Source organism: Camellia sinensis, chromosome 5 (assembly GCF_055761805.1).
Source record: "Camellia sinensis isolate YWXY chromosome 5, ASM5576180v1, whole genome shotgun sequence".
Taxonomy (NCBI): Eukaryota; Viridiplantae; Streptophyta; class Magnoliopsida; order Ericales; family Theaceae; genus Camellia; species Camellia sinensis.
This window is the reverse complement of record NC_138965.1, coordinates 197683019-197708373: the sequence shown is the minus strand read 5'-3', so window position 1 is coordinate 197708373 and position 25355 is coordinate 197683019. Positions and strand designations below refer to the sequence as shown.

The 25355-nt window shown below is 32.5% G+C and overlaps 1 protein-coding gene and 1 long non-coding RNA gene across 51 annotated transcripts in view; one reads left to right on the top strand and one right to left on the bottom strand.

Annotated features, from left to right (window-relative positions):
• LOC114269955 (uncharacterized) overlaps positions 1-25355 on the top strand; it is a 278957-nt gene that overhangs the window by 6119 nt on the left and 247483 nt on the right. For 18 of the 50 annotated variants that reach the window (XR_014330808.1, XR_014330797.1, XR_014330809.1 and 15 more), the window contains 3 exons: positions 10670-10731; positions 11370-11484; positions 13733-13847. Coding sequence is in view for 8 of the 50 variants with exons in the window: in XM_028211342.2 (XP_028067143.2) it covers positions 10670-10731; positions 11370-11484; positions 13733-13797 (242 nt within the window). In the remaining 42 variants the exon portion in view is untranslated. Of the gene's footprint in view, positions 1-2649; positions 2857-8834; positions 10732-11369; positions 11485-13732; positions 13849-15707; positions 19035-23181; positions 23479-25355 lie in introns of those variants that run through there. The other 32 variants (XR_014330791.1, XR_014330828.1, XM_082871057.1 and 29 more) reach the window with 12 other exon arrangements.
• On the bottom strand, positions 226-6557 carry LOC145791117 (uncharacterized). Its single transcript, XR_014330833.1, has 2 exons — positions 2776-6557; positions 226-2083 (listed from the first exon to the last, which is right to left on the bottom strand). It is a non-coding gene; the product is annotated as an uncharacterized LOC145791117 (long non-coding RNA).

Here is a 25355-nt window from a genome sequence, read left to right as displayed (position 1 = left end):
TTGTACTTCACATAGACCAAAGCATTCAAACGTTTGTGCTCAAGCCTATTCCTCTTTTTTGTATGAATCTAATATAATAATATAAGAAACGAAATAAGAAACATGAATATTTTATTTTATGCATAAGAAAGTTTAGGAAAGAAAGATATATTACCGACTCAAAGTGCTCCAATTCCTCTCACATCCCGAAGCACTACAAGTTAGACTAAGTATTCGAATAGCAAATTTTGTTAACTCTGGTGTTTTGCTCCCAAAACGAATCCACCAATCAGCTACATAATTAGAAAAATGCACAAATAATTTCAATCTCGTATTTTAATTTTATAGAATGTAATTGGAAAATTATTTTCATATTAGTTTCTTACCGGGAGAGCGTATCGCTCTAGAATCAATTGCAACACGACTTCCGAATTCCCCTTTTGCTTGATCATAATAGTCCAATTGGATATCAGCCTTGAGACGCTCATCATAACTCAACATTCTATCCATGCACTGATACAATCCTTGCCTCACTTCCTCAACATTGGAGAATGAATCTCGATAGCGCAACTGAGGGTTTAGATAATAACCAGCAGCATGTAAAGGTCTATGAAGTTGTGGTGTCCACCTTGCATCTATCTTATTCCAAATTGGTCCGTACTTCCTAACATTTCCTCCACAATTGAAAGCAATCTTTTCTTTAGCCAAATCCATCAACTCATAAATGTAACCCATAGCAGGCCTTTCCTCTGAATCAACTTCTCGCAAAACACTAACCAAAGGTATTGTGCTTTTGATACAAAAAGCAACATTCGGCCAAAATTTTGGATCAAACAACACAGTTGCACGAGCCTTTACCCCTTCAACCTTTCTTGCCCAACTACTAGAAGCCCACTTTTCTGAAGAAAACATAGCTTGGAGTGGTTGCTTTTGTTTGTAAAGACTTTGGAGAGTAAGATAAGCAGTGGCAAACCGTGTTACTGCTGGACGGAGTAGTTCACTGTTCTTTGTAAATGATCTCATCATTGAAAGAACCCAACAATGTCCATATATAAACTTGACCACTTGCCTAGATAACGAGAGAGTTTGGTCACAGACTTTCAATTTTCCAATGTCCTCCAACATTAAATCAATACAATGCGCAGCACATGGAGTCTAATACAACTTCTTCCTCTTCTCCATAAGTCTCGACCCGGCATTGACATAGTTTGAAGCATTATCAGTAATAACTTGAACAGCATTATCTTCCCCAATTTCATCTACGACACTATCAAGATAGTTAAACATCAACTCCCCATTTTTTATAGTATCAGATGCATCAATTGATTTTAAAAACCAAGTTCCAGCAGGGCTATTCACAAGAAAATTAATAAGTACTCTACTTTTCCCATCTGTCCAGCCATCAGACATAATTGAGCATCCATATTGTTTCCATACTTTCTTATGTTCCTCCATCATAACATTTATATCCTCTACTTCTGCTTTAAGAATCCAAGTTCTCAATTCATGCATAGAAGGGGCTTTGAAACCAGGTCCATAATTTGCAATTCCATCAACTGCAGCTACCCAATACGGATCATTCACTAAATTAAATGGAAGAGCTTTACAATATATAAAACGCCCAATCTTTCGACACACATCTTTTCTTTCTTCTTGTTTCCATTTGGAGTTCAGTGTAGATTGTCGTGCTTGAGAACTAGCAAATTTATCCATTGGACCCCTCGGTTTCGGTGCTTGTGTCATACCCACCAGTATCGCCTTCAATAGATTGAGAAGCACCACTCTCGCCCTTTGCTCCAGCACCCATCCCAATTTCATATAGCATCTCATTACGGGCACTTTTTTGCTCAAAGAAATTTTTTAATGCGTGTTGGCATTCCAACTTTACATCTTCAGGAACTTTTGAACACGGTTTAATGCCTTTATGTGTGCCGGCTAGATGATTTTTAAATCGACTTACAGTACCACTACAAGTTTGATCACAAAATTTACATCTAAAATACTTTTCCCCATCAACTTCTTTTACATACTTCCAGACAAAATCTTTTCTTTGGCCTTTGGGTTCAGTCATTTTTTTTTTCCCACAAACTTATCAACTGTAGCACTACATAAAAATAAACAAAAAAAATTAAAAAAAAAAAGATACTGGTTAGGTGGGATGACAAAAAGAAAAAAAAAATATTAATATTAATAATAATAAATTATAGTCTATCAAAAAATAATAATAATAATAATAATTTTAAATAAAAGAAGGAGAAATATTAAAATAATAATATTAAGCATGATATGGTAATCTACTGTACATATATAATATATTATATAATAACATGTTAGTCCACTACATATATAATATACTATTTAATAACATTACACTGTACATATATAATATATTATATAATAACATGTTAGTACACTACATATATAATATATTATTTAATAACATGGTAGTCCACTACACTATACGCTTGAAACAAAGATATAATATATTATATAAAAATATGTTAGTCCACTGTACGCTTGAAACAAAGATATATATATTATATAATATATATCCATCACAGTCGGATAGAAATAGATAGACAGACCACTATACTACACTGTAGCTATATTATATAACATATATACTGCACAACAAAGATACATATATTATATAATATATATACATCACAGTGACAGAACGAGAGAGACGATGTAGAAAGCAGATCGACAGAGACGATGCAAAGAACAGAACGAGAGAGAGAGACACAGAGACAGAGTCGACTCAACTCGACAGAAAGAGAGAGAGAGACTGCGTACCTTGAAAACCCTAGTTCGTTGAAGAAGATTAGGCGATTGATTTGAAGTTGTTGGACTCTGATTTGAAGATCGACTTACATGGTATTTATAACTTATTCTTGAGCAATTTCTGTTTGAATCGAAGTCAATTTATAGCAATTTTTCCATCACCTACTCTATCTTCTCTTTTTTGAATTTTGAAATCGAACTCTTCAAAGGCTTCCGCCTTGCTATCGAAAGCGTCAAAAGCGCATGAAGCCCGACAACGGCTTACGCCTCTGATCTTGACGCGTACACATAGCTGGGGTCTCGCCCCAAACAGAACGCATCTGTGCGTTTTCTGTACGCCTCGCCTCAAGTCGCGCCTCGAATACGCCTTTGAAAACCTTGCATATAAGGCTCTAGTGGCATTTCAATAAAGAAATGTCACATCAATTTTATGGCATTTTATAAAAGAATGATGCAGGAAATTGTTTTAGTGACATTTATCAATGGATGCCACTGAACTTTAAGTAGCAATGGCATTTTTTAAAAAATGTCACTAAATTAGGTAGGTGCAAGTTACTTTTTATGGCATTAGGTGAAAAGTGTCATAAACAAATATTTTATAGCATTTTGAGAAATGTCACTAAGCCAAAAACTTTCCAAGCTATCTAATGGCATTTTTTGAAAAAACAAAAAATGCCAATATATTTTCAAAATTTTTAAAATGCACAAAATAAATAAAAACAAATAATTAAACTAAATATAACATTTTTTTTTTAAACTATAATTGCTATATGTACAAAATTGATCAACGAGTTTATATGATTTAATAGGAAAAATAAAATTTCAAATTGCTCTCCTATACAATGATAAAGTTTCTTGAATTTTAGTCTCTGTAGTTTCAATTAACTCGATCTTGACTCAGAATTTACGGATTTATCTCAATTTATTTCAATTGCTTATAATTGTTGAGTAAAATGAAGATCTTGAGATGCTCTACTTTTTTCCAAAGGCATTAGGGTGGAGAACTCAATGGATCTAGGTGAAAATGTAGAGAGAGAGGGTTTCAACTTGAGGGTTTTGAGGGAAATAGATTTGAAAAAGTGATGAAAAAAGTCCCTTTCACGAACTGATATACGCATAGTCCCGCTTGAGCACAAGAAGTGACGCTCGAGCGTAGAAAACAACAATCCAATACTTTTGCAGACAATAGACCAACGCTCGAGCGCAAGAAGTGACCGCTCGAGCGCAGAAGGACCCGCTTGAGCGTAGAATACACTCTCCCAGTAGTTTTGTAGACCTGCAAAAGTACTGGGAGTTTGCAAAGCCCGCTCGAGAGCAAGAAGTGCTGCTCGAGCGGAGGAGCAAAATTCTGGGGGACAAGAGTTTGGAAAACAAGCAACCAACCTGTCCCAAAAATAACCATGGCAATCCAAAAGACAAACTTGTGGGAAAATAAGGGGAATAAGAGATGAACAACAATATTAAATCATGAAACCCGAGTCCGGAATACAATAAAGGTCGGGTCAAAATCGGAATCGCTATAATCTCCATAGATGAGAGATGACAAATATCCAACTCCACCATTTACATACATATCTATGCAATCTCGCATTTCCCATACCAATTTCATTATTTATACAAAATAATTGTGTGAAACATTATTAGGGAAAAATCTCATTTTTTCCCGAATCCAACCATTTTCTAAAAATTCATTCTCGTCATTTTACAAAATCAAAACCAAATCCATTCTCTTTATTTTACAAAACCAATTACATTGGTATCAACACCATAACTTAACTCATCTACACATGTTTAGTCTAAAACAATATCAATACTGTGGTTGCATCTCTTTTTAATTTCTTTTGATATAAACACAGATATAGAACCCATATTAGCAAAATACAAAGATGGTTCAACTTCCTCCCTTTTAAATCCATTAAATCAATAATATTAAATTAGGGCTTTCCTCCCTCTCTTCACAAACATATTAAGGCCTTGTTTGTCATGTACTAAAAAAAGCCAAAAAGTCACTATCTTATTTAAGTCATATCATCTTATTTAAGTCACATCACCTCTCTACCACATCACTTCAAACCCAACCCAAACCTAAACCCAAACCATATTTCATAAAAAGTCAAAAAGTGCACTTATTTAGAACATCCCAAACCACCCCTAAATCATTTCGCCAATTAACCCAAACAATAACTTAACTCCTATCACAAATATCAAACCTTAGATCCCCTTTCATGGCTTTCAAGAAAATCCATAATGAATATGGTTTTTATGCAATAAAATCTGCCACGTATCTCTCTATAGATGAGATATTGGAAAGGAGCAAAGAAATCCTTGCCTCTTGAAGCAAAGAGAAAACAATCCAAAAATTACCGGCGACGAAACTGCGAACTATTTGGATCAAAAGAAAGCCCTTGACGAGATCTACAATCTTTCTCAAAGGACCAAGGTGAAAAGATCACTCTAGGTGAGTAGATCTAAAGATCTTGGGTGAAAAAGCTTGAGTTTAGAGAGAGAGAGAAGAGAACTCACGATGTAGAGAAGGAAAAATGAAATGAATAAGTGTTTGGAGCCTATTTATAGTAGCAAGGTAATAATAGAACAATAGCCCCAATGTCAAATGAAAAGAACAAGTCAAAAATCTCCAAAAAGTAGGGCCCAAACCGACCCAAAAAGTTGAAATTTACACGCAGGAGTCGAGCCTTCGGACAGAGGTGTCGACCCTTCAGGCCAGTGTTTTTAAAGGCTCAAGGCGCACTAAGGCGCTGAAGGTCTCTCGGGGCCTAGGCGCAAGGCGCAAGGCGCAAGGCGAGGCGCGGGCTTTATTAAAGTAAGGTGCACAGTCTTAGTAAAAAATAGAAAAATTAACATAGACTAATCATTCATAGTATTAAGATAATTTTTTTAAAAATAAAAAGTAATCAAGATTCAAGACAAAATATAGAATAATTCTCAAAGCCATGAAAGTGCATATTACATAACATTTCAATTTTCAAAGATAGAATAATCCACATTCAATAAAATAAAAATAAAAATAAAAACATAAACACTAAACATCCAAAACATAAATATCCAACAAATACTAATATGTCTTAATACTTAAAAACATCAATATCAAAAGAAAGGGTAGGTTTGGTCGGTCAGTCAGTCAATCATCATCCTCAACATCAATGGCAAGCAAACTATCATTTTCTTCTCCATCAGTTGATTTGTATCCCTCAACATCTTCCTCCTCTGTGTCATCTGAGGCCGCTTCCTCTTCATCTATTAATTGAAGTGGAGTTAATATTGATGATTTAGATATCCTCGGTTGTGCCTTTGAGCGTGAACTTGTTGCTCTACTTGCATGGCTACTTTCTTCTACTCCAGAAGCTCTAGCAACAGTGGCCCACGTCAAGCCATCATCATCATTAAACACAGGCTCATTATTTTCATCTGATTCTCCATCCATCCTCCCAAGCAACCACTCATTGCTTTCATCAATATTTTGCAAAGATATGAGATCAAGAGTGTTGCGCATGTCATACCTAAATCTCAATGTTCTATTATATTTGACAAACACTAAATCATTGAGACGTTGTTCCAATCTATTTCTTTTCTTGCTATGAAGCTGCAAGTATTAAAAAGATATTAAATTCTATATAATGAGAATAAAAAATATTTGAATTGAACAAAAAATTAGTTAGAATGCTAAATACTCACATGTTCAAATACACTCCAATTTCGTTCACAATCCGATGAACTACATGTTAGGCTAAGGACTTTTATGGCAAATGTTTGCAAATTTAGAGTTTTAGAACCATATGATGCCCATCAATCAGCTGCTATAATCCACTAGTTAGAAATACTTGTTACCAAGTATTGAATTTTACTAAAAGTATTACTAAAAATAAACTCTATGAGTCTAATAATATATTACCTGGTGCCCTTGTATTTCTTTGCCTAATCGCAACAGACTTGCCAAAAAGACTCTCAGCCTTCATATAAATACTCATCTCATTAGTGATCAAATCTTGAACAGTGACATCCGGGACCAACCTTTGCATGCATTCATAAAACCCATTCATCACTTCATGATCTTTTTGCACCTCTAATGCTTTTGGGTAAAAGAATTCTGGGTTAAGAAAATGTGCAGCTGCATGTAAAGACCGATGCAATTGGACATCCCATCTTTTGTCGAAGATTTCGAAGATTTCATTATACTTCTCTTCTTTATGATCAAATGAACTTGCAATGCATTCTTTTGTCCTATCCATTGCCTCATAAATGTATTACGAGAGGACCCGAGACCTTAAGGGCAAACACAATAGTATTCCAAAATGAAGGGATCAACAAAGTTTGTGCCATTTTTTTACCTTGTGGCTCCTTTGCCCATTTGCTTGAGGTCCAGTCTTCGGAGGTGACCATCTTGTCAAATTGTTTTTTTGTTGATGCATCCTAGACAAAGTCAGAAAGGCGGTTGCAAATCTAGTTTTTGCAGGCTTGATCAAATTCTTCAGATTTGTATACCGCCTCATCATGTTTAGCAACGTAGGCCGGTTGTAAATGTAGCCATGTACTACAATACCCCTTTCAAATGTCTTTTTAGTCTAGGTGTCTTGAAAATGTCTTCTAACATCAAGTCCAAGCAATGAGCAGCACATGGAGTCCAATACAAGTGTTCATACTTGGCTTCCAAAAACCTCCCTATAATGTAACAATTACGAAAAATTATTATTTTCAAGTTTTTAAATTTTAAATACAAAACAAACTACGAGTAAATAATTTTGACGTAAGGAAGGAGGAAATATTCTTACCCGCCAACACATTAGCTGCAGCACTATCAGTGATAACTTGCACCACATTCTGTTTTCCAACTTTCTTGACAAACTTGTCTAGTAATTCGAATAGCTTCTGCCCATCTTTTGAATAGCCAGAAGCATCAACCGACTCAACAAACATGGTTCCTCTTAGACAATTAACTAAAAAGTTAATCAATGTCCTTCCTCTCTTATCAGTCCAGCCATCAGCCATTATGGAACGTCCGTATTTTGCACAATCTTCTTTATGATTCTTCATCAAATCTTCAGTACACCTCTTTTTTGAGTTGGGTAACCCACACTTCGTGGTAAGTTGGTGGCTTCATACCGGGACCATATTGCCTAATGGCTTTAATCATTGGTCCAAAGCTCTCATAATTTATTGCATTAAAAGGGATACCAGCATCATACATCCACCTTGCAAATCTTTGCACTGCCCGAGCTCTCATTTCTTTTTTGTAAGGGCCATTCGCATCAATTTCTCTTTGGCATTTTTAAATTGGTTTTGAATTTGGATGAACCTTGGCTGCTAATTGTCAACCTACGGTGTTGATTGACATTGATCTCAACAACATCGTCATCTTCATCTTCATCTTCCATGTCCATGTTATCAAAATCGGGCAATATGTTCATTTCTTTTTTTTGTGTCTTCTTTTTTGACATGAACCCTCTAATCTCTTCTCTGACATGAGTTGGACACTTCGGGCAAGCAGTGACATTCCTATAACCTCCCGCGAGGTGTTGTTTCACCCGATAAACACCTCCATTTGATACTTTACCACAAAAATTACACTCAAACTTGTTTGAATTATTCTCCTCTACCAAATGGGCATGTTGCCATGCCGGATCTTTTCTATTACTTTCCGATGTCATTTTCTACACAACAAATTTAATAAATAGAAAATAATTTCAGTGTAATGTAAGTGTGATTAATTGTGTAATGTAATGGAAAATAATGAGTAATGGAAAATTACACATTAGCACAGTGTATTAATTAATGGAAAATTAATTAATACAATGTAATGGAAAATAATGTAATGGAACATTACACTCAGTGTAATGTAATGTAATGGAAAATAATGTAAAGTAATGTGATTCAATTTAAAAAATAATTAATGTAATGTAATGTGTCAATTTAGAAAATAATGGAATGTAAAAAAAACAGAGACCAATAGCAGTGTATTAATTAATTATTTGTAAAAAAAAATTCAGTGTATTTTTTTAGTTAATCAATCAATAAGATAAGTCTTATTTTGTATTTCAAATTTTTTTTTTTAACAGAGACTCAAAGGCATAATTGAAAGAAAAAAAAAAAAGAGCAGAGGTGAAGAGACTGAATCAGCGAAGAAGAGAGAAGAAGAAGAAGAAAAAAAAAAAAAACCTGAAATGTCGAAGAAGAAGAAGTATGAGAGAGAGAGAGAGAGAGAGAGAGAGAGGGTGAGACGATCGAAGTTGAAGAAGTCAGAAAAACAAAAAAAAACAAATAGACGACACAGATAAAGGCAGAAGAAGAAGAGGGGGGGGAGAGAGAGAGTCGAAGTCGAAGTCGAAGTCGAAGAAGAAGCTAAAAGAAAAAAAAAAAAACAAACGTCACAGATTAGGGGAAGAAGAAGAAGAAGAAGTAGCGCACCTGGAAGACGAAGAAGAAGAAGTCGTAGCCCAGTCCAAGTCGAAGTCGAATCGAAGTCGAGAGAGGAAGAGACAACATAGATTAGGGATTTCGTTTCAGTCGTATTGGGGTTGTATTGCATATAAGTTGTAATCCTCTGTGGTTAGAGCCATTCGAACACATACCACAACCGTTAGATCAGAATTAGGGCGTAAACCATCAATCGTGCCCAGGCGCGAGCCTTGCGCCTCTCTCGCCTGCTTCAAGTCGTGCCTAAGGTGCGCGACTTCTTCAACGCGCCTCGCCTGGGACCAGCTTAGTCGCACAGTCTGCGCCTCGATGCGCCTTGCGCCTAGGCGCTCTTTTCACAACACTGCTTCAGGCAGAAAAGCAAAGTGTGCAACAGGCAAGGTGTCGACACCTCCCAGATTGGTGTTGACACCAAATTTCAGCAAGCATTTCCAGTACAAGGGTCGACCCTTCCCAGACTGGTGTCGACCCTTGAGGCCAACAACAAACAAAAGGCAAGTGTCAACTCACCAAGATTGGTGTCGACCCTAGAACAAGAACTTCTAAGTTCCCAAACAACTTTTCAACGTAAGCTAAATGAGCAATCCCAACAAGTTCAAATCGATTTGTACTACTCCAAAACCAAGATACACCACCACCAAATATTTCTAAAATAAAATAAAGGATTCAAGTACACTTCCCAAAAGATTTAAAAGATACAAGTGTTACAGGAAGAATTAGATCTTCTTATGTGACTGTTAAACTTGTTGAACATTGCTAGTTACTTATATTTGAAAACAATTCTATAGTTTGTTTTCCCTCTCTTTCTTTATCATTGTTTTTGTTATTGATTGTTTGAAGAATGAATAATGCATTTTAAATTTGACTACGTCATTTTCATATGTGGCTACAAAATATTTATTCAGCATCTTTTACATTTAGTCACTATCAAGATAGCAACACAATAAAGGTGAATACGCAAATTTTCTTTGGCCTCGTTTGGGAAGTGGCTATTTTAGTAGGCTATTTGACTTTTTGGCTATTTTAGTAGGTTATTTTAGTTTTGTGTTTGGGAAGTTGAGTTAAATTTTTAGGTTGATTGTTGTATTGAAAAATGTGTTTGAAATGATGTTTAAATTGAAATTACGAATTTACCCTTCACTTTATTTTTTAAAAAAATTGAGGAATAGGGGTAATAATGTAATTTAGCAAACCTGCAGCCTACACTGTTGGTGGCAGTGTAGGCTGCACTGCTGCAGCAGCCGACCAACAGTCAAATTTTTTTTTTTTTCTTTTTTTTTTTGAAAATCAAGAAAAAGTTTGCTACAGTTAGGCTTTCGGGCTGATTTTCAGTTTTAGGCTATAATAGCCTAAATCTCAGGTTGCCAAACAGCGCCTTTGTTAATTTTCTTCAAGTATTTTGTTCATTTGCAAACAATTTATTTAGATCATTTTAAGTTTACAATTTGATTTGTGTATTTTGCTCGAATCATACTAGGATTCATCTGCAAAGCAAAAAGCCTATGGACCCATATCTTCAGTTTCGCTCAGGCAATGTTGGTGAGTTTCGTGAATTAACTCCTACTAGAACAATTTACACTTTTGGCGTCCAAATTTGGGAACAAAAAGGAATTTAGTCGCCAAAAGTTGTACAATAGGTGACTAAAAATTATGTTGGTTGGCGTTGTTTAAGGTTTTAGCTACTAAATTTTTTTAGCCGCTGTATATCAATTATTGACGACTAAAAAAATTTAGTCACTAAATATGTCACAATAGGCGACTAAAAAAATATTGGTTGCCGTTAATTCAGGTTTTAGGGTATTAAAGTTTATTTTAGTTGTGATATACTAATTTTTGGCGACTAAAATAAATTTATTAGCCAAATTACTACCACCATTTTACTTTAAATCTTGGGCGGCTGCTTGATTTGGTCGGCAAATATGCATTTTTGGTGACAAAAATATTTAGTCGTTATATACTAATTTTTGCCAACTAAAATAAATTTAGGAGCCAATTAAATAGAATAATTTTACTTTAAATCTTTGGCGACTATTTGATTTGGTCAGCAATATATAGTTTCGGCGACTAAAAAATATTTAGTCAGCAATAAAGCTCAAATTTTTTGGTGGAAACACGAACCCAATTTGAGTTTATGTTTAATTTTAGTATTATTAATTTTTTATTTCTCTGTATCACAGATACATAAACCAAACAGAGTGACCAAACACCAAACAGAGTCTTGCTCTCCCACTCTCTCTCATAGTCGCTCACCGTCGGTCATTCACCATCTCCTCGGCTCCCATCGACATTCAGGTCTCTCTCTCTCTCTCTCTCTCTCTCTTCCTTTATTTTCCCATTTAACTCTAGCTCTAGTGTTTTTTTTTTGGGTTGATGTTGTAGGATTTTGATTTTTGTGAAATGAGTACATGAGTTTTGATTTTTGTTCTAGATTTAGGGTTTTTTGAACTAAGGCCAAGTTTGGCATGATTGAAAAAAGATAAAAAGTCAAAAAGTCACTATCCTATTTAAGTCACATCATCTTATTTAAGTCACATCACCTCTCTAACACATCACTTCAAACCCAACCCAAACCCAACCCATTTTTCATAAAAAGTCAAAAAGTGCACTTATTTAGTCTTCCCAAACTAGGCCTAATTATTGGTGTGATAGACGAGATGATTTATCCTGTGAAATGATTTAGGGTTTTTGAATTTCAAGTTGAAGATATATTGAACAAACGAAATGGATTGTAGTTTTAATCATACAAAATTTTCTTTCAATACTTAACAAGGTGCCAATAGCCAAAGCCCTTTTGCTCTGCTTGCCTACTACTCTCTCCTTTCAACAAAGAAATAGGTCCAGAGCACTCCTTTTGAAAAACCCAAATATATCTAGGATCATCCCCAGGCTTTAGATAGCTACATATTTGGACATTTTGATCCTGTTTGTTTTAGGCTGATAAAGAATCTAAAATGTTTAGTGCAAATCAAACTCAAACTTACTGTCATGTAGGCCAATTTTAAAACAAATCTAATTCATGCACTTAATTTTTTGGTAAATTTTTCCAGGATTATGGATTTGAGTAAGGATTAGGGATTGTTTTCCAAGTTGATTCAATGATTTAAATTATTAATGAATATATAACCAACGTCTTTTTTTTTTTTTTCCTATGAGTACACACTCAACATACATTCTATTCTACTTCCTTTTCTTTTACACAACCTCCTTGTAATCTGACTTCAGCCAAAGAGCAATTCTAATCTTCATCAACTCACACAATTCAACCAAGTTGGGAATAGAAGCATTAAACACACACTCATTTCTCATCTTCCACAGAGACCACGAAACAGCAAGTTCAAATTTTCCTCTCCTTTTTCAAGAAACCTATCTCCCTCCCACAACTTGAATAGACTTTCAATTGTACCTGACAGCCCACTGTACATCCCACCAATTTAACATTGCAGCCAAAATCTCTCAATATCACTTTATTCCATTTATCTATAAACATGTTCATATTGACATCCTTAACTATAAAAATCATATACATACGCCCCTTTTGAAAGTTATTTTGAAGGGGTAAAAGTGAAATTTTTTTATAATTGAAAGGGATAAAGTGTATGTGTTCATAGATGAGAGGCTACATTGATATTTACAAATAGAGAGGCTACATCAACCATAAGGAAAATAATTTACTGTCACCTGTTAATTTTTTTTGTTTTTGTTTTGTTTTATATAATCAGATACATAACATTTTATTATTTATTTTCGTTATTTTCTTAATGAGTATTTTCAAATAAGGAACCAATTATGATTATCTACATATGTAGTGGGACAAAATGGTGACATAAAGTATTTCTCTGTATATTATTATGACTTTACATGGATTAAAATTAGATTTGGTCATGCAAATATAGGAGTCTGCGTAGTTTAATTTTTGATTTTTTTATTTTTGTAGTGAAATTTTGTTTTTATTTATATTTTAGTCATTTTTTAATTTTTTGAATGTACCTAAAAAATAAATTATTTATTTAGAAATTTATAAAAAAATATGAAAATGTGCCATTTTTATTACGTCATGAATTTCTTTTAAACTTTTTCACAAATATTTTAATTTTTAATTGCATCTAGATTAAGTGCAAGTTTTATTTAAAATATAAAAAGTTCAGTAAAATCAAAAATTAATAAATTGTATTTTAAGTTTGAAAACCACGCAAGGTGCAAGCCTTTTTGGCACTTTGTCCTTGTGAGTCGATTAGATTGGGATTAGATGCACGCTTGCTTTGAGGTTTGATACACTTGGATTGGAAGGAGATTACAATGGTTAGAGGATGTGATCTAACTTACACCATATTATTATTTTATTTGCCTAACAAAGATAAAAAGCATTGTAAGTGTCAGAAATTCATTGAACATCATCAAATAATGTTTAATAACTTTTTTTTAATAGTGTTTTATGAAAAATACCATTGATTATCACAGGACCTATTGGACAATAGTCTACCTATTAGAATCTACACATAACAATTTAGTATTATTAATTTTTTATTTCTCTGTATCACAGACACATACAGCAAACAGAGTGACCAAACACCAAACAGAGTCTTGCTCTCCCTCTCTCTCTCATAGTTGCTCACCATCGGTCAGTCACCGTCTCCTCGGCTCCCATCGGCATTCAGGTCTCTCTCTCTCTCTCTCTTCCTTTATTTTCCCATTTCACTCTAGCTCTGGGTTTTTTTTTTTTTTTTTTTTGGGTTGATGTTGTAGGATTTTGATTTTTGTGAAATGAGTAAATGAGTTTTGATTTTTGTTCAAGATTTAGGATTTTTTGAACTAATTATTGGTGTGATAGATAAGATGATTTATTCTGTTATATGATTTAGGGTTTTTGTATTTCAAGTTGAAGATATATTGAACAAACGAAATGGATTGTAGTTTTAATCATACAAAATTTTCTTTCGATTCTTAACAAGGTGCCAATAGCCAAGCCCTTTTGCTCTGCCTGCCTGCTACTCTCTCCTTTCAACAAAGAAATCGGTCCAGAGCACTCCTTTTGAAAAACCCAAATATATCTAGGGTTATCCCCAAGCTTTAGATAGCTACATATTTGGACATTTTGATCCTGTTTGTTTTAGGCTGATAAAGAATATAAAATGTTTAGTGCAAATCAAACTCAAACTTACTGTCATGTAGGCCAATTTTAAAACAAATCTAATCCATGCACTTAATTTTTTGGTCAATTTTTCGAGGATTACGGATTTGAGTAAGGATTAGGGATCGTTTTCCAAGTTGATTCAACGATTTAAATTATTAATGAATATATAAGCAACGTCTTTTTTTTTTTTTCTTTTTTTTTCCTACGAGTACACACACAACATACATTCTATTCTACTTCCTTTTCTTTTACACAACCTCCTTGTAATTTGACTTCAGCCAAAGAGCAATTCTAATATTCGTCAACTCACACAATTCAACCAAGTTGGGGATAGAAGCATTAAACACACACTCATTACTCATCTTCCATAAAGACCACGAAACAGCCAATGGTATAGCCCGCCAAATTTTCCTCTCCTTTTTCAAGAAGCCTACCTCCCTCCCACCAATGGAATAGACTTTCAGTTGTACCTGGCAAAGCCCCCTGTACATCCCACCAATTTAGCATTGTAGCCCATATTCTCTAAGCCAAGAGACAATGCAACAGTACATGGCCCACAGATTCATCTTCATTTTTTCAAAAAACATAGGATTGGGACATTGCCTTGAAGAACACCTATCCTTTGAAGAAAATCAGCAGTCTTAACTCTGTTTTCCCATGCTAACCAGCCAAAAAATTGGACTTTTGAAGGTACATACGTGATCCACACTAGCTTGGTTGTTTCTTCTACTTGTGATGATTGACTTGTACCCAAAAGCTTTTACGATTATATTAATGGAGGGATATTTGAAAAGGTAGAGGTTATACTTCTTTTTGTATGTGTTTGTGTAACACATGCATTTAGTACTAGTAAACAGAGCTTCCCTTAAAGCAATTTCTACCCAAACCTCTAGAAAATCACAACAATACCTAAGTTTACTGGGAAAAAAAATCATATCTATTTTCATACATTCGCATCTAGGATTTTGTCATAAATGTAAGATTTGTTCTTTGTTATATGAAAGTTTTCACAAAAAAATTTCTTTATGCCCATGATTGCAAACTTACTTACATTTAACCATTTTTAACTCCATTTTTCAAGTTCTCTTGAAGCATATCTCCATACTAACTTTTCTGAGTCAGTTTTTCTGAAATTATGGACTTGGTTACAAGATTATTTTTATGTGTTTGTGTAACAAATTGTCTTTTGGGGATGCATACCCCTATATTTAAGTGTCTAAAAACATCAAGAACATAATTCAGCTCAAAGAGCTTTGGTTTTGGTGTCAATATTGATAGAAAATTTATGTTTTTTTAGTGCATTTGACTGAAATTTGGGTGGTTAATATTTAAGTGTTTTGGTGTTAATATTAACTTTTTTATAAAATCGATATAATTTTTACAGGCATTTACGCATGCTTAATTGTGACTTTTAAAAGTGTCAATGAAAAGAACATATAAGTGGCATTTCGTAGTAGTGGTAGTAACTTTGCAAAATGTCACTAGAATAACCTCTGATGACACTTATATCCATTTATGACACATATGAATTGGATTTGGGGGCATTTATAAAGTTGTTAAAAATATCAATTGTGGCATAATAAGCGTCATTAGAAATTCGTACAATGGCCATTTTTAGATTGTAAGTCTTCTTTAATGGCACTTGATATCGTCACGAATAGTGTCTATCACACATCAAAGTGTCGCTGAAAATCTTTAGCCTTGATGGTGTAATGACACTTACAAGTGCCACTAAATCTTTCTGTAATGGCGCTTGATAGTGCCACAGATAGTGTCTATCATGACGTCACGGTGTCTTATCATGCATTTGCAAGTGTCGCTGAGGTGTCACTAGTATCTACCTTGGCATGGGTATAAATGACACTTGTTGAAAATGCCATAAGACTAAAAATTGTCACTGAAAGAGTAGTTTAGTGGCACTTTCAAGTGTCACTGAACTAAGAAAATGTTGTAGTGTACACATATATAGAGCTGTTGCTATATGTAACCATCTCCAACGGAGTGTTAAAGACACTGCCAATGTCATGTTTTAGCAAGATTTCTTGAAATTTAAGCTTCGTTTGGCGTTGGTTAATATAGTCAATTTTTTTGTGTTATGATTTTTTTTAGCTTGACTTTTTTAGTCTCTTTTTTTTTTTTTTTGAACGGCTTTTTAGCCTCGTTTGGTTTGAATTTTTTGGCGTTTTTTATTTTTGCGAGAAAAAAAGTGTAACGATTATGAGTGGGATGTGATATTTTCTTATTAACTTGTTTGGCGTATTTTATCATTTTATAATTTTTTAGCCCCAAAATGATAGCCAAACTCTAGTGGTCTGTCAAAAGACATGCCAAATTAAGGCTAACATCATTTATCATTTAACATTTGCTATGATGTTCTCCAATATCCTAACAAAAAGTATTGAGTTAACAATTTCAATCATTAATATCAGATTGAGCCACCCTGAGCGAGATGAGATCTATGAAAATAAACAAAAAAAGTACACATATATAGAGCTGTTGCTATATGTAACCATCTCCAACGGAGTGTTAAAGACACTGCCAATGTCATGTTTTAGCAAGATTTCTTGAAATTTAAGCTTCGTTTGGCGTTGGTTAATATAGTCAATTTTTTTGTGTTATGATTTTTTTTAGCTTGACTTTTTTAGTCTCTTTTTTTTTTTTTTTGAACGGCTTTTTAGCCTCGTTTGGTTTGAATTTTTTGGCGTTTTTGATTTTTGCGAGAAAAAAAGTGTAACGATTATGAGTGGGATGTGATATTTTCTTATTAACTTATTTGGCGTATTTTATCATTTTATAATTTTTTAGCCCCAAAATGATAGCCAAACTCTAGTGGTCTGTCAAAAGACATGCCAAATTAAGGCTAACATCATTTATCATTTAACATTTGCTATGATGTTCTCCAATATCCTAACAAAAAGTATTGAGTTAACTATTTCAATCATTAATATCAGATTGAGCCACCCTGAGCGAGATGAGATCTAAGAAAATAAACAAAAAAAGAAGAATGAAGAGAATGAAGATTGTGTTGTTAAGTTGGAGATTCAACTGAGTAAAGCATGCCGGAAATCTTATGCTTTGGCAATGCTATAATCCATCACATCATAAAATTCAACTGTAATCTGTCTCTCTCATTTGGTTTCGTCAACAAAATCATACAATCACATACTCAAAAAAAATACCAAAATATTTATCAATACAAACACATACGCAACCTAGAAAAATATCATAAATTGACCAGAAACAACAAATCACAAACCAGGAAAACTTGTATTAGCCAAAAAATTCCTGAAATCACATCGGAAATGCCCCAAAATTCCCCAATGTCCCAAAATAGGCAGGACCCATTTTCCAACACCTCCAAGGGCACCCAAGATTCACTTTTTTAGCAAAGATTGATGTATGAAGAATGAGATCGAGATCCTGGTGTACTTCAAGCTTCACTGAATCATTAAACAAAATACGGCCCGGAGTAACAAACTCAACCCAAAGGATCAAAACCCAATGTGAAAGTGTGGACCACCAAAACTGCATTATACAACTACAATCTTGAGAGAGAAAGCCAGAGAGAGAGGGAGAGAGTACACCATGTTCGTCGGCAAGAAGACCACATACCAGCACAGAGAGTCCGTGAGATCACGAGAGGGATATTTAGATACAGACCCTGGGTTTTGGGGATAAAAGAGGGGAGCCTCTGGACTAGAGTTTTCGGTGAGAGAGAGAGATTGGGGAGAAACAAATAGAGATATTGCCAGTTATGCTTGGTTATATTTGTTGAATTGAGAAATGGAAAAATAAAATAGGCCAAAACTCTGTTTGGGTAGAGGAATTTAACGGGAAAAGAAAAGAAAAGGAGAAAAAGAAATCTCTTTTAACTTGTTTGGATGATTAAGTAAGTTGTTTCTCACGAAAAGTCGTGAAATTTAGTGAGAACAAAAACGAATTTAATGAAACATTTTTAAAATATCAAAATTATCCTATGGGGGAAGAAACTAAAAAAATAACTTATTAATATGGAATGTTATTTTGGTAAAATAAAATAAAATACTTTCTTTGCTTTTCTTTTATTGACTCTATCCAAGTAAGTTCTCTTTTATTCATCCAAACACAATAATAAGAAGTTATAATCACTTTCTTTCTTTTTCCCACTACTACAACCATTCCCTTCCCCCCCCCCCCCCCCCCTCCTCTTTCACCTCAGTATCCAAAAGTGCAAGTATTGAACATCCCAGCGTTAAAAATCAAACCTTACCAAAAACTAGCATTTGCACTGTTGTGATAATGTTATTTTGACATTGTAAAAATCAAATTGTGAGTTTAACATTATCACACACCATTGCATAAATTTTTGGAGTTTTTTCTTAAATATTTTTAAAAATTTTTATGAATAGTAAGATTTTTCAATTTAAAACTATTTTTTAAGAAACGATGGAACAAGTGCCATAAAAGATGAGTAGTGTTGAAGGGTACCAAAAAACCTCTCACCAAACTGAGAAGATATTTGATGGTTTTGAAAGAATAATCCACACTATTCATATTTATACTTGTCCAATTTTTTTTTAAAAGACTAACATAAAGTGATAGATGTACTATTTAAATTAATAAAAATCAAATTAAAATAACGTTACATATATTTGCTCCAGTACTATTACATCTTGTTTGGCAACTTGGATCTTGATTAAAATAGTTAATAAAGAAAAAAAAAAAAAAAAAAGAGACTAAAATAGCTAGTTAGACAAAATATCACATCTTACACTACAATCAATCATTTTTTTCTCTCACAACCATCAATTTAACTAAAAAAATTCCACAATTCATCCCTAACAAAATAGTTAAAAAGTAAAAAAAAATAATTAAATTAGCCAAATTCCCAAATGAGACCATAATTTATTTCACCAAATACAATGACATCAGACACGACGACGCCATTTCAAATACTCAACATGACAACTAATAGAGTCTTTTGAGACAATCATAAGAATCCTGAAATAGCATGGAAATGAGAATATTACACTTCATGGTTTTGAGTTTTTAAAATTTTTAATTCATACTTTAATAGTTTTGGTATATTTTTAAATATTATATTTATTTTTTACTTTTTATATCTACTTAATATTCATATATACTTAAAAAATATTTAATTTGTACAAATGTTTTATAAAATTCATTAAATAGAACAAAATATAAAAATGTACTAAATTTTAGTATTTTTGTATATTTTTTGTATTTGATGAATTTTTTGAATTTTTTTTTCATAAATATTATCTTTTTTAAGTATACTTTGATTAGGTGTATCTAAAAATAAAAAATTATATAAAATATTAAAAAATTTCACTAAAAAGTAAAAAAATAGGGAAAGTAAAAAACTTAAGTCCGTTTAGTTTGGTTTTTAGAATCAATTTTGAAAAATAACTTTTAAAAAAGAGTTGACAAAATTTAAAAACTTGTTTAGTTGTATATTCTAAAAATAGTTTTAAAAATTTTGAAAATTCAAAACTTATTTGCTTTTCAAATTCTTAAATGATTTTTAAAACTCTGTTTGATTTTGAAATTTTCAAAAATTGTTTTTGATTTTTGATTTATATTTATAGTGAACTTTTTTTTTAATTAATGTTTTTTAGTTTTTAGATTCACTCAATGTAAATATATTTAAATCGTATAAAATTTATGATTTTTTTTTGAAAATATTAAATACTAACAAATATGTAGAAAGATATATATATATTTTCTATTTTTTTAAAGTTTTTAGATCGACTCAATCTAAATATATTTAAATCGTATAAAATTTGTGATTTTTCTTTTGAAAATATTAAATACTAACAAATATGTAGATATATATATATTTTCTATTTTTTTAAAGTTTTTAGATTGACTCAATCTAAATACATTTAAAATGTATAAAATTTATGAAAAAATCTTGAACTCTCAAAAATCTTTCCAAAATCCAAACTGGGCCCAATTTTTCAGAAAAGTGATTTAAAATTTTCTTGATACGTATGTATAGATATTAGTGGTCCGCACATATGATGTATATAGAACTCGAAAAAAAATAATATTATAAGAATAATGACAAAAATAGAAGATTAATATTAAAGGCAAGATGTGATCTAACACATTATGTGTGTATTTTTTGTCACTTGAGTAACATGACCACTAAACACAGTATATGTGCTCAAGTGGTCATGTTATATAGATATGTCAATATATATGTATATATAAAAGAAGATTAATATTTTCCATTGAATATGTAATATTAATAATAAGACTTATGTTGTATTTAGGCCTCGTTTGGGAAGCGTCCTATTTAGCCAAAAAGCCAAAAAGTTACTAAAAAAATCAAAAAGCCAACAGTCCATACCAAAAAGGCAGATTCTCTTTTCTCTCTACTTTTTGCACATCTTTTCATAAAAAGTCAAAAAGTCATCCCAAACATACTAGTTTTTTTTAGCTCATATTTTAGCTAAATAGTCAAAAAGTTACTAAATTAGGCTGTTTCCAAACGAGTTAGTTGAGATTTGGGAAGGGATTTGGAAAATGTATGTGAAATTAGGTGAAATATAGGTATATTTTATTCACATTTCACCTACTTTTTTCCTTTCCATTTCCAAATTCGTTCCCAAATTCCTCAACCAAACATAGCGTTAGTGAACTCTAATTTCGATTTGAAATAAAAAACAAAGGGTATTTATGTATCTTCTTACGTAGAATAGAACGACCGGGAGCAGCCTGAAGAAGAACATCTTAATCGCAATTCTGCGATCGAAGTTCTGGCCTCGCAGAAGAAGTGATTGAATATTTCAGAACCCAATTTGGTCACATCAGGTTTGGCAATGTAATTCACCAAAACTTCACTCGCAACAGTCTCTCCAATTGCGTTGTTAAAGGGGAGAATACTTCCTTCATCTTCAGAAGTAGGAAGTGTTGTGTGATGGTTCTCTGGCATTATATAGTTTAGAAGAAAATGTTCAACCCCTCTGAGACCGAAGCCCTGTATTACTATATATATATAGCTCTGAGACCTCAAGCTAAGCGCCTCTAGAGACTACTTTTGGATAGGAATGTATGGAAAATGGAAAAAATCAACTAAACCGATTTGCTTTAACGCGGTCTAGTAGTAGTATTCGTATAATATGAACGCGTGCGAATTGAATTAATGTGGAAAAAGTCAAATATATTATAATGTGCAATCAATCGTTTTAACTAGTTAACCTCATTTAGAAAACCTATTAGAAAATTTCTTAATCTTGCATGTGCGTTCTAGGAATTATCATCATTTTTCCACCTGAGTTGGATATGACAGTCAACTTTGAATTTGTCACCACCTTTGCAAGAGTGAACACGTTTCAAGTAATTCCGTCGATGTTGTAAACAGTCAAATATATTATAATGTGCAATCAATTGTTTTAACTAGTTAACCTCATTTAGAAAACCTACTAGAATGGTAGAATGAAATGAAGCAAATTTCCTAATCTTGCACGTGCATTCTTGGAATTATCATCATTTTTCCACCTGAGTTGGATATGGCTGTTAAATTTTTGAATTTGTCACCACCTTTCTAGGGGTGAAGGAAGAAGTACATAATTAATACTAATATTGTTTTTTTAATTATTAGAATATATTTAAGTACAGATTTGAAATCCCTTCAAGATGGCATCAACTTTGTAGAAATCAATCTTGTTTTAGACACGAATTTGTATGATTTTGAACGGTACGTCAAGAGGGAAAAAGATTAATTACACCAAAATCTCTCAATTAATAGTAAATATCACTTTATTCCATTTATCTATAAACATGTTCATATTGACATCCTTAACTATAAAAATCATATACATGTGCCCCTTTTGAAAGTTATTTTGAGGGGGTAAAAGTGAAAAAATTTTATAATTGAAAGGGATAAAGTGTATGTGTTCATAGATGAGAGGCTACATTGATATTTACAAATAGAGAGGCTACATCAACCATAAGGAAAATAATTTACTGTCACCTGTTAATTTTTTTTTGTTTTTTGTTTTGTTTTATATAATCGGATACATAACATTTTATTATTTATTTTCGTTATTTTCTTAATGAGTATTTTCAAATAAGGAACCAATTATGATTATCTACATATGTAGTGGGACAAAATGGTGACATAAAGTATTTCTCTGTATATTGTTATGACTTTACATGGATTAAAATTAGATTTGGTCATGCAAATATAGGAGTCTGCGTAGTTTAATTTTATTTATTTTTATTTTTTTTTTGTAGTGAAATTTTGTTTTTATTTATATTTTAGTCATTTTTTTAATTTTTTTGATTGTATCTAAACAATAAATTATTTATGTAGAAATTTATAAAAAAATATGAAAATGTGCTATTTTTATTACATCATGAATTTCTTGTAAACTTTTTCACAAATATTTTAATTTTTAATTGCATCTAGATTAAGTGCAAGTTTTATTCAAAATATAAAAAGTTCAGTAAAATCAAAAAATTAATAAATTGTATTTTAAGTTTGAAAACCAAACAAGGTGCAAGCCTTTTTGGCACTTTGTCCTTGCGGGTCGATTAGATTGGGATTAGATGCACGCTTGCTTTGATGTTTGATACACTTGGATTGGAAGGAGATTGCAATGGTTAGAGGTTGTGATCTGACTTACACCATATTATTATTTTATTTGCCTAACAAAGATAAAAAGCATCAATTTGTAAGTGTCAGAAATTCATTGAACATCCTCAAATAACGTTTAATAACATTTTTTTAATAGTGTTTTATGAAAAATATCATTGATTATCATAGCACCTATTGGACAATGGTCTACCTATTAGAATCTACACATAACAATTTAGTATTATTAATTTTTTATTTCTCTGTATCACAGATACAGACACCAAACAGAGTGACCAAACACCAAACAGAGTCTTGCTCTCCCTCTCTCTCTCATAGTCGCTCACCTAATCAGAGTCTTACTTTTCAGTGAAATTTTTTATTAACTAGAATAGAACAGGGGCGCTAAGTGCACCTAATCAGAGTCTTACATTTCAGTGCAAAATAGAACGATCAGTAGCAGCATGAAGAACATCATCTTAATCGCAATTCTGCGATCGAAGTTCTGGCCTCGCACAAAGAAGTGATTGAATATTTCAGAGCCCAATTTGCTGACAGCAGGTTTGACAATGTAAGTCACCAAAACTTCCCTCGCACTCGCAGCAGTCTCTCCAATTGCGTTGTGAAAGGGGAGAATACTTCCTTCATCTTCAGAAGTAGGAAGTGTTGTAGTGTGATGGTTCTCTGGCATTATATAGTTTAGAAGAAAATGTTCAACCCCTCTGAGACTGAAGCCCTGTATTACTATATATACATATAGCTCTGCGACTGAAGCTAAGCGCCCCTGTTATATATATATATAGCTCTGAGACTTAAACCTAAGCGCCTCTAGAGACTACCTTTGGATAGGAATGTAAAGAAAATGGAAAAAATCAACTAAACCGATTCGCTTTAACGCGGTCTAGTAGTAGTATTCGTATAATATGAACACGTGGGAATTGAATTAATGCGGAAAAGGTCAAATATATTATATGTGCAATCAATGGTTTACTCATTTAGAAAACCTATTAGAAAATTTCTTAATCTTGCATGTGTGTTCTAGGAATTATCATCATTTTCCACCTGAGTTGGATATGATAGTCAACTTTTTCAATTTGCCACCACCTTTGCGAGAGTGAAAACGTTTCAAGTAATTCCCTCGATGTTGTAAAAAGCAAATATATTATAATGTGCAATCAATTGTTTTAACTAGTTAACCTCATTTAGAAAACCTACTAGAATGGTAGAATGAAATGAAGCAAATTTGCTAATCTTGCACGTGCATTCTTGGAATTATCATCATTTTTCCACCTGAGTTGGATACGGCTGTTAAATTTTTGAATTTGTCACCACCTTTCCATGGGTGAAGGAAGAAGTACATAATTAATACTAATATTGTTTTTTTAATTATTAGAATATATTTAAGTACAGATTTGAAATCACTTCAAGATGGCATCAACTTTGTAGAAATCAATCTTGTTTTAGACACAAATTTGTATGATTTTGAACGGTACGTCAATGGGGAAAAAGGTTAATTACACCAAAATCTCTCAATTAATAGTAAATATCACTTTATTCCATTTATCTATAAACATGTTCATATTGACATCCTTAACTATAAAAATCATATACATACGCCCCTTTTGAAAGTTATTTTGAGGGGGTAAAAGTGAAAAAATTTTATAATTGAAAGGGATAAAGTGTATGTGTTCATAGATGAGAGGCTACATTGATATTTACAAATAGAGAGGCTACATCAACCATAAGGAAAATAATTTACTGTCACCTGTTAATTTTTTTTGTTTTTGTTTTGTTTTATATAATCAGATGCATAACATTTTATTATTTATTTTCGTTATTTTCTTAATGAGTATTTTCAAATAAGGAACCAATTATGATTATCTACATATGTAGTGGGACAAAATGGTGACATAAAGTATTTCTCTGTATATTATTATGACTTTGCATGGATTAAAATTAGATTTGGTCATGCAAATATAGGAGTCTGCGTAGTTTAATTTTTGATTTTTTTATTTTTGTAGTGAAATTTTGTTTTTATTTATATTTTAGTCATTTTTTAATTTTTTGAATGTACCTAAAAAATAAATTATTTATTTAGAAATTTATAAAAAAATATGAAAATGTGCCATTTTTATAACGTCATGAATTTCTTTTAAACTTTTTCACAAATATTTTAATTTTTAATTGCATCTAGATTAAGTGCAAGTTTTATTTAAAATATAAAAAGTTCAGTAAAATCAAAAATTAATAAATTGTATTTTAAGTTTGAAAACCAAGCAAGGTGCAAGCCTTTTTGGCACTTGGTCCTTGTGAGTCGATTAGATTGGGATTAGATGCACGCTTGCTTTGAGGTTTGATACACTTGGATTGGAAGGAGATTACAATGGTTAGAGGATGTGATCCAACTTACACCATATTATTATTTTATTTGCCTAACAAAGATAAAAA